This window comes from Anabas testudineus, chromosome 10, assembly GCF_900324465.2.
Source record: "Anabas testudineus chromosome 10, fAnaTes1.2, whole genome shotgun sequence".
Taxonomy (NCBI): Eukaryota; Metazoa; Chordata; class Actinopteri; order Anabantiformes; family Anabantidae; genus Anabas; species Anabas testudineus.
The window spans coordinates 12,513,219-12,525,463 of NC_046619.1; the positions used below are offsets into that span (position 1 = coordinate 12,513,219).

Genomic DNA, 12,245 nt, shown 5'->3' on the forward strand with positions numbered 1-12,245 from the left:
ATTGGTTTATTTTGTGAGATGTGTTGTGTGCCACCTAGTGGTTATGGGTAGTCACTGCATCATGCTCGACCCCGCGCACTCAATAGCAATTTTTTAATTTTCAAGCAGGATTTGCCGTGAGTAGATCGATATTCCAGCGACTACACAACTCTACTTTTTATTTTACTTTTCTATCAGAGGTTTTAATGATTAATATAAAAGCTCTTCGCCAAACCGGAAGTAAATACGGATATCGCCGGACTATTTCCTGTGACGTAGGGCTAGCTCCCGATGCTACACGCGGGAAACAGGCGAAGCTGTTCATCGCATCCACAGTAAGAGATTAAGTTTTACAAATGGTCTTTTGTCGCTTATTTTAATACTGATTTGGGGATATTTGTAAGTAAATTGCGTACATGTCGCATACTAGCTTTATTTTGAGCTATTTGGTTTGTAATGTCAACTCTGAACATCGTTTGATATCTTGTACACCGGCCTAGTTCTGCCGGAGCGCTCGAGTTAATGCACGGTGTGTTCCTGTTGGGCGGTGTTATAGCGTGTGCTGTGTTTTATTATGAGGAGTCTCAAAGTCGGTGCAGCGCGATGTGTCAAAAGAAGCGTATCATGTTTTGTCCACGTTAGCTTAGCCATTGTTAGTGGCGTATCATGGATGTTAGTTATTGTATATATTCATAAAACCTAGGGCCTAACATTAACCTTTATTTAGCTTATTATGTGCAAAGAAAACTTGAAACCTTGTTGAAACTTTCGCTGTGTAGATTTTACTGCTAACGGACAGTAACATTCACTGTTAGCTAGCTTACAGCTCATTGTAAACTGAGAGCGCTAACATCAGACAGAGACGACAAAAGTGAACAGAAAGAAAATACAACTCCGTTTTTAGTTTTTGCGACAGCACAGGGTGGCAGGTTTCTCTTTTTTCTGCAGTCTAAATTCCGACTGCTTGTTTGGCCCAATCTGTTTTCATCGATACAAAACCCCATCTTGATTCCACTCTAACTTAAAAACATGTGTATGCTTTTTTTTTTTTTACCTTCTGCCCAAAATGTTTGATTTTATCTCATGTATTCTCTTTTGTCTGTCTGCAGAGCATCAGTCATCGCCTTTAGCTGAGATGGGAGACACACTGGAGTTCAACGAGATTTACCAAGAGGTTAAAGGCTCCTGGGTCAGTATCATCATCCACAACATGTGTCTGGGAAATACTTGGAAATTTGCCTGTGGATGTGGTCACATTTATTAATTTCTGTGTTTCTTACTAATAAGCAGCTCATAATACAATAAGTACTCAGATTGATTACTTAAAAAATAGAAATGTGCAGTACACAAAAGTTTGTTTCAGTCTAACAGTTAAATGAAGCCTGAGAGCAAAGACCTCAGTACTAATATCAATACATTTCTATTTACCTTTATTTAAGGTAAATGGAAAGAAGAAAGGAAATTACAGAAATTTCCAGTAATTTTCAGGTTATAATAAACATGTATATTTTAAATAAAACCTTGTTTTGCTATATATATATTTTTTTATTACAAAATCACACTGATTAATACAATTGCCTTTCAGTTGTAAATGACAAAACTATGAATTTCTATCACTACATCTCAGAACTTTTGGATCTGAAATTAGATTTTTTTTAAAAAAACAAACAATTTATCTCCTGTAAGAATGGACTGGGTAGTTGTGTGATTAATTGTTAGTTATCTGTTGACTAATTGCTTGGGTGATTTTCTTTTAAGCTTATTCAAGTCCTGTGTCTGTTTTAATTTGTATCTCTCTGTCTCTGTTGCTGCAGAATGATGGTCGGCTGCGTTTCAGTAAGCAAAATGTGGTTTATAAGAGCAGCAAGACGGGAAAGGTGGACAGCATCCCAGCTGGTGAGCTCAACCTGGCCCAGTGGAGACGAGTGTGTTTAGGTCACGGCATCAAACTGGGGACCAGCACTGGCCACATCTACAAATATGATGGTTTCAGGGACACGGTGAGTGTATTCTCTACTGTACACACAGGACAGATCTCCGGGATCTATATAACATTTCTTAGTCTTAGTTGGTGTGTGCAGAATAGCACTTACTTTACAGTTTTTTGAGGTTTAGAAGGCTGCTCATGCTCCTGCTTTTTTTTTCCTTTCTTGTGACGCAGTTTGTATTTTTCCTTTCGTAATATCTCGAAACACAATCTTTCTCCCTGGTTGTATTTTCTCTTTCTGGGAAATAATTGTTACCTTACTCAGAGAACAAAGCAACAGTGGAATATTACAGAGTGACACACTGCTGGTTTGTTCAGCTCTGTGTTTATGACAAAGGATGTAACACAAGTAAGGGAACCACGTATAAACAACTTCCATCCCACGTCTGACATTTTCACGGAAAAATGCTACCATCTTGCAAAAAGGCCACCACTTGAGTGGGTGTGTGTGTGTTGCTATTGAAAGTATGTGAATGAGTCGGCCCTTCTCCCCAAATGGGATTAATGAGGGAAACCAGCGCTAGCATGTGTGTTCCATAAACAGTGTAATCATCGGCTCATGTGAGTCAGTGTTTATATCAATCCACTGAAACAATTTGGCTCATAAGACAGACAAGGAAAAAAAATGTGGTCATGTTTGTTTTTATCTCCTCCTTTTTCTCCCCCACTGCTCTGAGTGTATGGGGAATGTCAGCACGCAAGTGAAAGACTGGGACAGAGGAGTGGGTATAACCTGGAATCTGTTTGAGCAGTGGTGTCTCTCGGGGTTAATCAGCATATTTTTTTGAAGATGGATCCTCTCATCCCAGCGCACAATCTGTGATGTCATTGTTTATTATCCCACAGCCAGCGCACTAATCGGAAGTTGGCTGCAGGTTTAGCCGTTAGCGAGTTGAGTAGATGCTTCATTTCATCATGTGAAGTGTCCTAGAACGTGATGCTGAATATCTGATATCTCTGTTATGTAGCTGATCTGTAATTGTCTTCTGGAGTAGCAACGGCTGTAGAAGCATATTTACCTTTTCAGATTGCATATAACGTATGGCATTAAATGCATGCAGCTGCCCTTTGTGGTAGTATTTCTGTAATTGGTCTTACAAGAAACCTCAAACGTTTTTGTGACACAAACTAAAATGTTTCTATATCACTAAGCATCAAACTGAGGTACAAAATGGGGAAAAATTCTTAATCAAAACATGAACTCACCAGGTTTAGTCTTTTATTTAGGTAAAGGTCTTGTAAAAAGGCTTGTTGTAGAGAAAGCAACATATTGTAGGCCAAGTAGCAAAACTCTGGTCATATTGGCACTAGCTTAAAAAATATTTCAAGTGATATCCAGGCCTGTTCATGGAGTCTTGAGGCTGAAGAAACAAGTGTGTGTTCTTAACTAATGAGGGGAGAAAGAGGCTAAAAAATGTAGCAATAAAAGACAAACTGGGGGGGGCTTTGTTGGCTAACAGTGTGTTTGTTTGAATGCGTGTGTCTGTGGTGGGGGAGTCTGTGTTTATTATGATTAAATGCATTGGGCAACAACAAATTTGCCAAAGCTGTAATGAGGAATAAAAAAAACTTTCACAGCAGACCTGATGAGGACACACAGATTGACACATCAACAGGCCATTTCTGCACAAACTCCAATTTTGTGCATTTACACATCTGCTCACGTCTAAACAATTCCTTAATCCTGGCTAACAAACACACTAAGGAACTCTCTCACACCCATACATACTGTATACACACAAAAACTGACTCTCTGGGCTCTAATTGGCTGAAATAACCTCATGGACAGGCAGATATCCAGGTGTGTAAACTCTGTTTCCCACAGCGTCTCATTTTCTTGTGCACACGCTCTCACACATCGAATCACTTCCACATGTGTGTGTAATACCAGGACACTGTCTGTGTGTGTGATTGACCATATGTTTGTCGCTGTGCATGCATGTGTGTGAGTCCGTTCCAGTTGTAAGCGAGCCTGCAGGATAAATAAACAGGCTGATTGTCAGCGGTGCGGTGGAGGGGAGGGGAACAGAAGAGGGTGGATGGATTACATCCAGTGTTCCCAGGAGGCCTAGAGTGGCGGGCGCAGTTATAATTACATTTTGATTAATCAGCCACCATTGCATCGCCCTTTCTGGGAGGTGTTTTGTTAAGCTGCCTCCACTGCTAGTGCATTTACTGGCTTGCTAACATTGAACCTTTCTCTTTTTGGTTTCCCCAATTTTCCTGCTTTACTCTCCCATCAACCTTGTTTTCTGATTTATTCCATGTTACCCCACATTTTCTTTGAACTGTTGTCCTTTATCCAACAGGACTTTGAGAAGATCTCTGACTTTTTCAAAGCCAACTACAAGGTGGAGCTGACAGAGAAGGACATGTGTGTGAAGGGCTGGAACTGGGGAACAGCCAAATTCTCAGGTACAAAATATGTGTAGTTTTAGTAAACCCAGATGAGGTGTGATAGTTAGAAGATACAAAGTCTTGATATCAACCAGACCGTACTTTTTCTCTTTATAACCAAGGTTCCTCGTTTCTCGCTTACCTCCCCATCTCCTATAACAGGGCCTCTGTTAATGTTCGACGTCAATGACAATACAGCATTCGAGGTCCCACTGTCCAACGTGTCCCAGTGCGCCACCGGAAAGAATGAGGTCACTCTGGAGTTTCACCAGAATGATGACACCGAAGTCTCCCTCATGGAGGTTCGGTTCTACGTCCCGCCCAGCCAGTCTGATGAACGACAAGACCCTGTAGAGGTATGAAAAGACTGTTCTATTTGCAGGTCTACTTATAGTTCTAGCTCTATTAAATTAAGAAGCCACATTAATAATGGTGCTGAACTTTTGTTTTCTCTTGCAGGCATTTGCCCAGAATGTGTTGTCGAAGGCTGATGTGATCCAGGCCACAGGAGATGCTGTGTGTATCTTCAAGGAGCTGCAGTGTCTCACACCCAGAGGAAGGTAGAATATCAACACATAAAGACAAAACAGGCATCCAGACATTCACTCTTATGTTATTACATAATTGCTGCAGCATTAGAATGAAAAGCCACAGATGTCCAAACATGAAAGTGTCAGCAACAATTCTGTTTCCTCTCCACTGTCGCCTTGTGCTTGCTCAAGTCAGTTTGTTGGGTTTTCTATATAATTCTGTATAGTTATATTTTGTAAGGCTTAAACCTTAAATACTGTAAAGTGCCTTGAGATGACTTCTGGTATTTGGCGCTAAAGAAATAACGTTGAATTGAATACTATTGTTTACACCATAGATTTCTCTCATTTCTCTTTTTCTTCCTTCAGATATGACATTCGTATCTATCCAACTTTCCTTCACCTCCATGGTAAAACCTTTGACTACAAGATTCCCTACACCACTGTCCTCCGTCTGTTCCTGCTGCCACACAAGGACCAAAGACAGATGTTCTTTGTTGTAAGTCGACTTTGTTTAATAGTTTTCACTGCATTCACGTAAAATTTTATATAAAGTTTGTACGCCAGTTACGCTTTTTTCACCTTCTTCCATCTTCCATGTTCCTGTAATTTTCTTAGCAATTTCACTCTTGGTTTGTTTGTGTGGCCCTCATAGATCAGTCTGGATCCTCCTATCAAGCAAGGTCAGACGCGTTATCACTTCCTTATTTTGCTTTTCTCCAAAGAAGAGAACATCAGCCTCACACTCAACATGAGCGAGTGAGTATGTGACCTTCAGTACAGATGTTCTGAAAGCATGCATCCACCAGAGGGAAGCAAAGGAGGACTAATTTTCATGTGTTACAGTGTCACCAGCAACTTCTTTCATTCTTTGCATTGATACTTAAAAATGCTTGAAAGCCCCTAATTTTAAAATAGCTATCCTGTCCTTCTGTTTCTTTGTTTAACAGGGATGATGTTGAGCGTCGTTTTGAGGGTAAACTCAGTAAGAACATGTCCGGGTCTCTGTACGAGATGGTCAGCAGGGTGATGAAGGCCCTGGTTAACCGCAAGATCACTGTACCCGGAAACTTTCAGGGGTACGCACCTCATGCGCACACATAACACACTTTCATATATTATATTTATATATATATATATATCCAGCTAAGCATCCTACGTTCTTCCACAGTCATTCTGGGGCTCAGTGCATCACTTGCTCCTATAAAGCGTCCTCAGGCCTCCTCTACCCTCTGGAGAGAGGCTTCATCTATGTCCACAAGCCACCTGTGCACCTGCGTTTTGAGGAGATCTCCTGCGTCAACTTTGCCCGAGGCACCACCACAACACGGTCCTTTGACTTTGAGATTGAGACCAAGCAGGGAAATCAGTACACCTTCAGCAGCATTGAGAGGTGAGGACAGACACTAACTCAATAAATTACTGTTTCATGCACACTGTGATATGTTTACACGGATCACAAAGGAATCTGGTTATTGATATTTAAGTATACATAATTCTTAATATAATGTGTGTAAAGATCTGTCACTTTGTGTTTTTTACTTTAACAGATGTGAATCTTTTTTAGTTTCTGACATTGATGTAACACTTAATCCTAATTATTACCTTAAAAAAGTTTTAGTCAATGAAATAAATGTAAACATTTATTGCGATGGTCTGCATCATATCATAGAGCCCTGAACTTATCTAATGAATCTCTACCTAAACCTTTTTTTGTTCTTTTCCTTTAGAGAAGAGTACGGCAAACTGTTTGACTTTGTTAACGCCAAGAAGCTCAACATCAAGAACAGAGGATTCAAGGAGGTAACGCTCTTCTCTTTTAAATATCTCCCAGTTTCTAACACAAAGATATTACACCGTTTATCAGATTAATTCCATTACAGATATTGATGCTTGTTGCCCTTCTCCTGTATGTCTGTCCTTGTACCCTGTAGAAGAAGGTGGGTATGGTCATGGGCGTCACGTTTGGATTAGGCACTCGATCTAATCGGTGTGGAGTGATTTCTGTTTGCATGGCATTATTTAGGATTGTGTCCAATGATCTTGATTTGGCCTGATGTGACCAATGCGATTGGTGTTGAACCTAATAATTCTTGAGTGATTTATGACTAATCATGGGATAGGGGGGTGAAGGAATGTGTGACTCTTAACTTATTTTGTGTGTGTTGGTTTGCGTTGCGCTGACTAATGTGTGGCCGGGGGCTTTTGGTGTGCTTCAACACTCGACACAACTTTCATCATGACCATTGCCTGACACGGGCAGTTACCCATAATGCTCTCTGTTGGCACACACAACTTCCTGATCTATCTTACAACATAGCCAGAGCACCAGGTCGGTTTTGCTGGTAACAAGGCCATCTATTGCCATGATGACAGGGGTCAGCAGAACAGGTCAATGAAAATGAATGCGCCTACTCTCCATTTCCTGTTGGTGTTTTAATGAGTCTCCTGACTTGTTGTCTGACTGTCCCCTGGGGCAGATTGAAATACTAATGCATGGAGATGGGAAAGAATGTGGTGGAGGATGAGAAAATAGTTTGGTTTTGGTTTCCAAAATGAGTGCTGCACAAAGTCTTGTTTTAAACCACTGGCAATTTACTGAAGGGGAAAAAAAAGCTACACTGAAGTGGATAAAAATGAGGACGGTTTGCTGGAGTGGCCAGCAAAGCTCATGAAATTCAACAAGATCCAATCCAACATAGTGTTTCATATTTTAAGGAAATAAAACGGTTTTTAAAAAATTATGTAACAGAAATATGTTATTTGTTTTAAGCTTTCCTTTAAGATGTAGTAATCTCAAATTTAAACTCTGCTCCTTTGTGTGGGCCTTCGACCCTGAGGTTGGTGCAGATGATTACAGAGAATATATGTACAGATGATACAACTATAATTTGTATTATTAATTTCAGTAACAATCAAACAGATATGCCAACTTTGCTCTATCTGGCGTCTCAGATGTGAAGAGATTTTTGTATCATGAAATATCTTTCAGTCTTAAATTGACAAAACATGGGATTTGCCCATCAGCTCTGTGGAATTAATTCCTTTTCTACTTTCTGACATTTTAAATTGCGTAATTGAAGCCTTGATATAGTAGAATTAATCTGATATAATAGACTGTAGGAAGTGCTGCGTTTGTTTTTTTAACTTTGTAGTTTACTTTCAGGGCATGAAAGGTAACATTGACGAGTACAGTGACTCAGACGATGACCAGCATGATGCCTACCTGGAGAGGATGAAGGCTGAGGGCAAGATCAGAGAGGAGGGCAATGACAGCGACGAATCAGACGGTGAAAGCGGTGAGCGACAGTCTCAGAACGACAGAGGTGCATGTTGAATTCAGAAGAACAATATGTTTAATCTGTGTCTTTTCTGTCCTGGTTCACTCTGCAGATGAGTCGTTTAACCCTGGAGAGGAAGATGACGACATTGCAGAAGAGTAAGTTACTTTCACTTAATTACTTTATTAGCATCATTATTCTGCTGAGGCAGAACACCTGCTTGTGCTTGCTCAAGTGTGATTGACAGGGTTTTTATATAATGCCTCATAGTTGTATTGTTATATCCTCTAAGGTCTTAAATCTCATATTGTAAAATGCCTTGATTATGGGTCTGCTTGTGATTTGGTGCTAAATAAATAAACTGAATTGGAGATAACAATAAAACTGTTCTGCTTTGATTGTTTGGTTAAAATTAATATAGAATTTTGCTCAGACCTAGTATTTCACTATTTTCAAAATTTGAGAAGAAAGGTCAAATGTTGTATTCCCCCCTCATAATCATTTCCATTTTCATCACCTTGAATCAGGTACGACAGCAATGCCTCAGCGAGTGACAGCAGTGATGAAGGGGATGAAAGTGAGGATGAGAGTGCGAAGAAGAAGAAGGCCAAGAAAGCCAAAGTGGTGAAGGAGAAAAAAGAGAGGAAGCCACGCAAAGAGGTGAGAGAGGGGAGACAAAAAAATATTGAGGATTAAGTGTTTAAAGAAGACAGGATTTTTTTGCATCCATAGTATTGTGAATCTCCACATGCTGATTTTTCTTCTTTCTTCAATCTGAGAAGAAGAAGCAGAAAGATACCAGCGGCCCTAAGAGGCCAATGAGTGCCTACATGCTGTGGCTCAACTCCAGCCGTGAACGAATTAAGTCGGAGAACCCCGGCATCTCCATCACAGAGATCTCCAAGAAGGCTGGAGAGATGTGGAGACAACTGGGCAAAGATGAGAAAGAGGTGAGGAAGGAGAACAGAGATCAAAGTGCTGAAAGTTTTATCTTTACATTTAGACTTAAGACGCATTATATTCCACAGCAGTGATTTCATTACATCTAACACGTTGAATTTTTCATATGCAGAGAAGGAATCTGTATGTAACCTCTATCCATTTGTCCCTTGATGTTTTCCCTCATATCTGCTTCTGTGTTCGCATCAGGAGTGGGAAACAAAGGCAGGGGAGGCCAAAAGGCAGTATGACAAGGCAAAGCAAGAGTACAAAGAGGGTGGCGGAGGATCGGCCTCTAGCTCCAAGAAGTAAGCGTCTTTACTTTCAAGAAGAAAAAAAGACAAATTGTCTTGAGAGGTCTTACATAAGTCAACCTTTCCACTTCCTTAGGGAGAGTAAAAAATCTGGTAAAAAGGACGAGAAGAAGAGGAAGTCAGCCGGAGGAGATAAGGACAGAGAGAGGAGTGGAGGCAACGACAGCTTCAAGAGCCGAGAGTTCATCGAGACCAGCGAGGAGAGTTCATCAGACTCTGACCACAAAAGCAAGTCCAAGAGGAAGAAGGTAAAGACAGATGAGATAAACAGCATTATCATGTTATCAGACAGGCTGCAGCACAATCCATTATGAGATGTTTCCTTCCTGCGTCTATATGTTTCTCTCTGTTCACTACATTACATCACTGTTGTCTGACAGATACTTTGCTACATAAATCAGTTTATTTTGTTGGTTTCAAGGGTTGTTACCAGTTGTACAAGGTCAATGTAGATAGTTACTGTTAGCTCTTAAAATTCCCAGTTTAGTTTGACTAGCAGGTGTCCTGTACTAAAGATGGTGGGTACACAGCTACTAAACCTCAAGTAACGTCGGGAGAAGTGAGACTTGGATACAGGATACATGTGAAATCAACAGAAATGGCTTATGTGTCTTTTACAGACGGAGATTTGAGATTGATGCACCTGTAACAGATGTTGGATTGACAAAAATACAGTCTAATGGTCTTCATCATAACTCCTGGTTACTGTTTAGCTAGATGTTGCCGAACAATGAAAAGGCAGAAATTCTGAGCTTCTGGAAATATTATAATATTTTTATTTATTTGTACTTGTGTCTTAGTCAAATTGTTACAAAGCATTAGATTTATTCATTGTAACTGAAGGTGTTTAGTCTGGTGGATGGATTTTAAATAGAAAGTGAAATTAATCTTCTTCTTCCACTTGTCTTGGTTACAAATTACAAATATTGACCGTCTTTTTATTCATAATTTATTTTTATTTTTATAAACCAGGAATCGGATGAAGAGGAGGAAGAGGCTGTGTCCACACCCGCCAGCTCAGAGGAAGAATCTGACTAAACACACATTTTTCTTGTCTTACAAACAAACCAAGGACCAAGGATTTCTCTCTGTGGATATCACACAAACGGACAAATCAACAGAGTCAAGTTGTTTTTTTGTTTTTTGTTTTTTTGCTTTTTTTATTATTTTTTAAATTTTTGCTTCAAGATTACAAACTCTTGTCACAGAATCTGAAAGCTCGTGTATTGTTTGATATTTCTTTGGGATTTCCTATTGACAGCTCAGTGAAATGTTGGAAAACTGATGTCCCACTTTTCTCAGAAACCTTGAAGGTTTTTTTTTTTTTTTCTCCTCACTCTCTCTCATGGAGATGTGTGTTTGTAGGTTTATAGCACTGAGGATTGTAGGACTTCATAGTTCATTTTTGTGGATGAGACAGAGATGAGCAGAGTCATTTTGGTCTCCTGTATAGAGCATTTAAAACCCACTGTTAGGTGTTTTTTGTGTTTGGTCATGTCTTGTTTTCAGGCTGAAATAATAAATAAGTGAATCATTTTTAATAATTCCGGACTTGGCTGGTTTCTCGTAACCATTTGATCGTTCTGCAGCATGACGATGAAAACAACCGGCTTTAAATCGATTGTGTTCACTCTGTCTGGGAAGTGTTTCATGGTAACTGAATGTTGTGAATTTATTATAGTACACGTTTCAGATTTTTCATGTTTTCTAGTGTCCCGTTAACAAATGACATTCTCTCATCAGTTCAGTCTGGTGACCTAACGTAACTTTTACCTGTTGGTTCCTTCTGTTTTCTTTATCGTATCACATGATCCCATGACACTGAGCCAGCATGCTGAGTATTGGGACACTAAAGCTGAAGCGTTTTAAGGATAAACTTAAAGCGTGTGTGGCCAATTAAATGAATAAATCAACATTTTTGTTGGAAAAGCTCTTTCTGTATATACAGTATTTGAATTCTCATAGAAAACCAATCCACTGTTGTTTTCCCACATCAGCCCCGTTTAACCAGGGAGGCTGGTTTACAATTGTTTGTCAGGGGAAGTTGGATCGCGACACTGGTGAACATTAGAAAGTGGTTTGTACACAGCGGTTTGTAAAAGGACTTCTAATTTAGGGTGAAGAGGGTGGTTTTTAAGAGCCAAACACTCCCAGGTTTGTGGTTCACTTCCACTTGGATGGTTTTGATGATGAGGCACACCCTGCTGACCAGACGTCCTGAAAACAAACCTTATTTATTGACAGTTACCTGCAACATTTATGACAATGTTTCTTGATTCCATATTTTGCTCAAACATCTCTATGTGGTCTCCACTTGTGTCACGTCAGTGTTCCTAATTCCCACATCACCGTCCTTTCTATGTCCACACCTGTATCACTTGTGTCCTATTGTGTATATTGTAATGTTTTTTCACATACTTTCCATTTTTTACTTCACTAGATACGTCAGCTACTTGTTAGTACATCTTAGTTATATTTCATTCTTATATTTGTAGATGTGTAGGTTTCAGACTATTACTGCCAGTTCCAGGAATACATACACTATGTTGTTATGATAAACATGTATCAGTGTGCTTGTTTCCTCTTTATAGCACATGTGTATGTTGTGTTTAACGATTACTGTTAGTTGACCACAAACATAATGGACGCACTTCAAAAAAAGGACACGTGCATCTACCCACATGCACACGCTGTCCCTGCATCATTACATTATCTCTGATGTGAGAGGCAGTAAATGCTGCTCGTGCTCGTGAGTGTATTAAGAAGCAGTCGTATCAAATGTCGCAATTATTGCACAACCGTCAATAATGCCACAGTT

General features: G+C 39.8%; 1 protein-coding gene across 2 annotated transcripts; it reads left to right on the forward strand.

Moving 5' to 3' along the window:
• Positions 1-226: 226 nt before the first annotated feature.
• Positions 227-10,971, forward strand: ssrp1a (structure specific recognition protein 1a). 2 transcript variants are annotated; one of them, XM_026358111.1, is made up of 19 exons: positions 227-314; positions 1,089-1,168; positions 1,794-1,979; positions 4,276-4,381; positions 4,526-4,719; positions 4,823-4,923; positions 5,263-5,392; positions 5,549-5,652; positions 5,844-5,972; positions 6,065-6,286; positions 6,624-6,696; positions 6,828-6,833; positions 8,060-8,192; positions 8,287-8,332; positions 8,702-8,834; positions 8,957-9,124; positions 9,324-9,421; positions 9,504-9,675; positions 10,400-10,971. In XM_026358111.1, exons 2-19 carry the CDS (start codon positions 1,115-1,117, stop codon positions 10,463-10,465), a joined length of 2,121 nt encoding a protein of 706 aa, XP_026213896.1. In that variant the 5' UTR covers positions 227-314; positions 1,089-1,114; the 3' UTR covers positions 10,466-10,971. The 2 variants fall into 2 exon arrangements, with proteins under 2 accessions (XP_026213896.1, XP_026213897.1); XM_026358112.1 differs by lacking the exon at positions 6,828-6,833.
• The last annotated feature ends 1,274 nt before the right edge of the window (positions 10,972-12,245 follow it).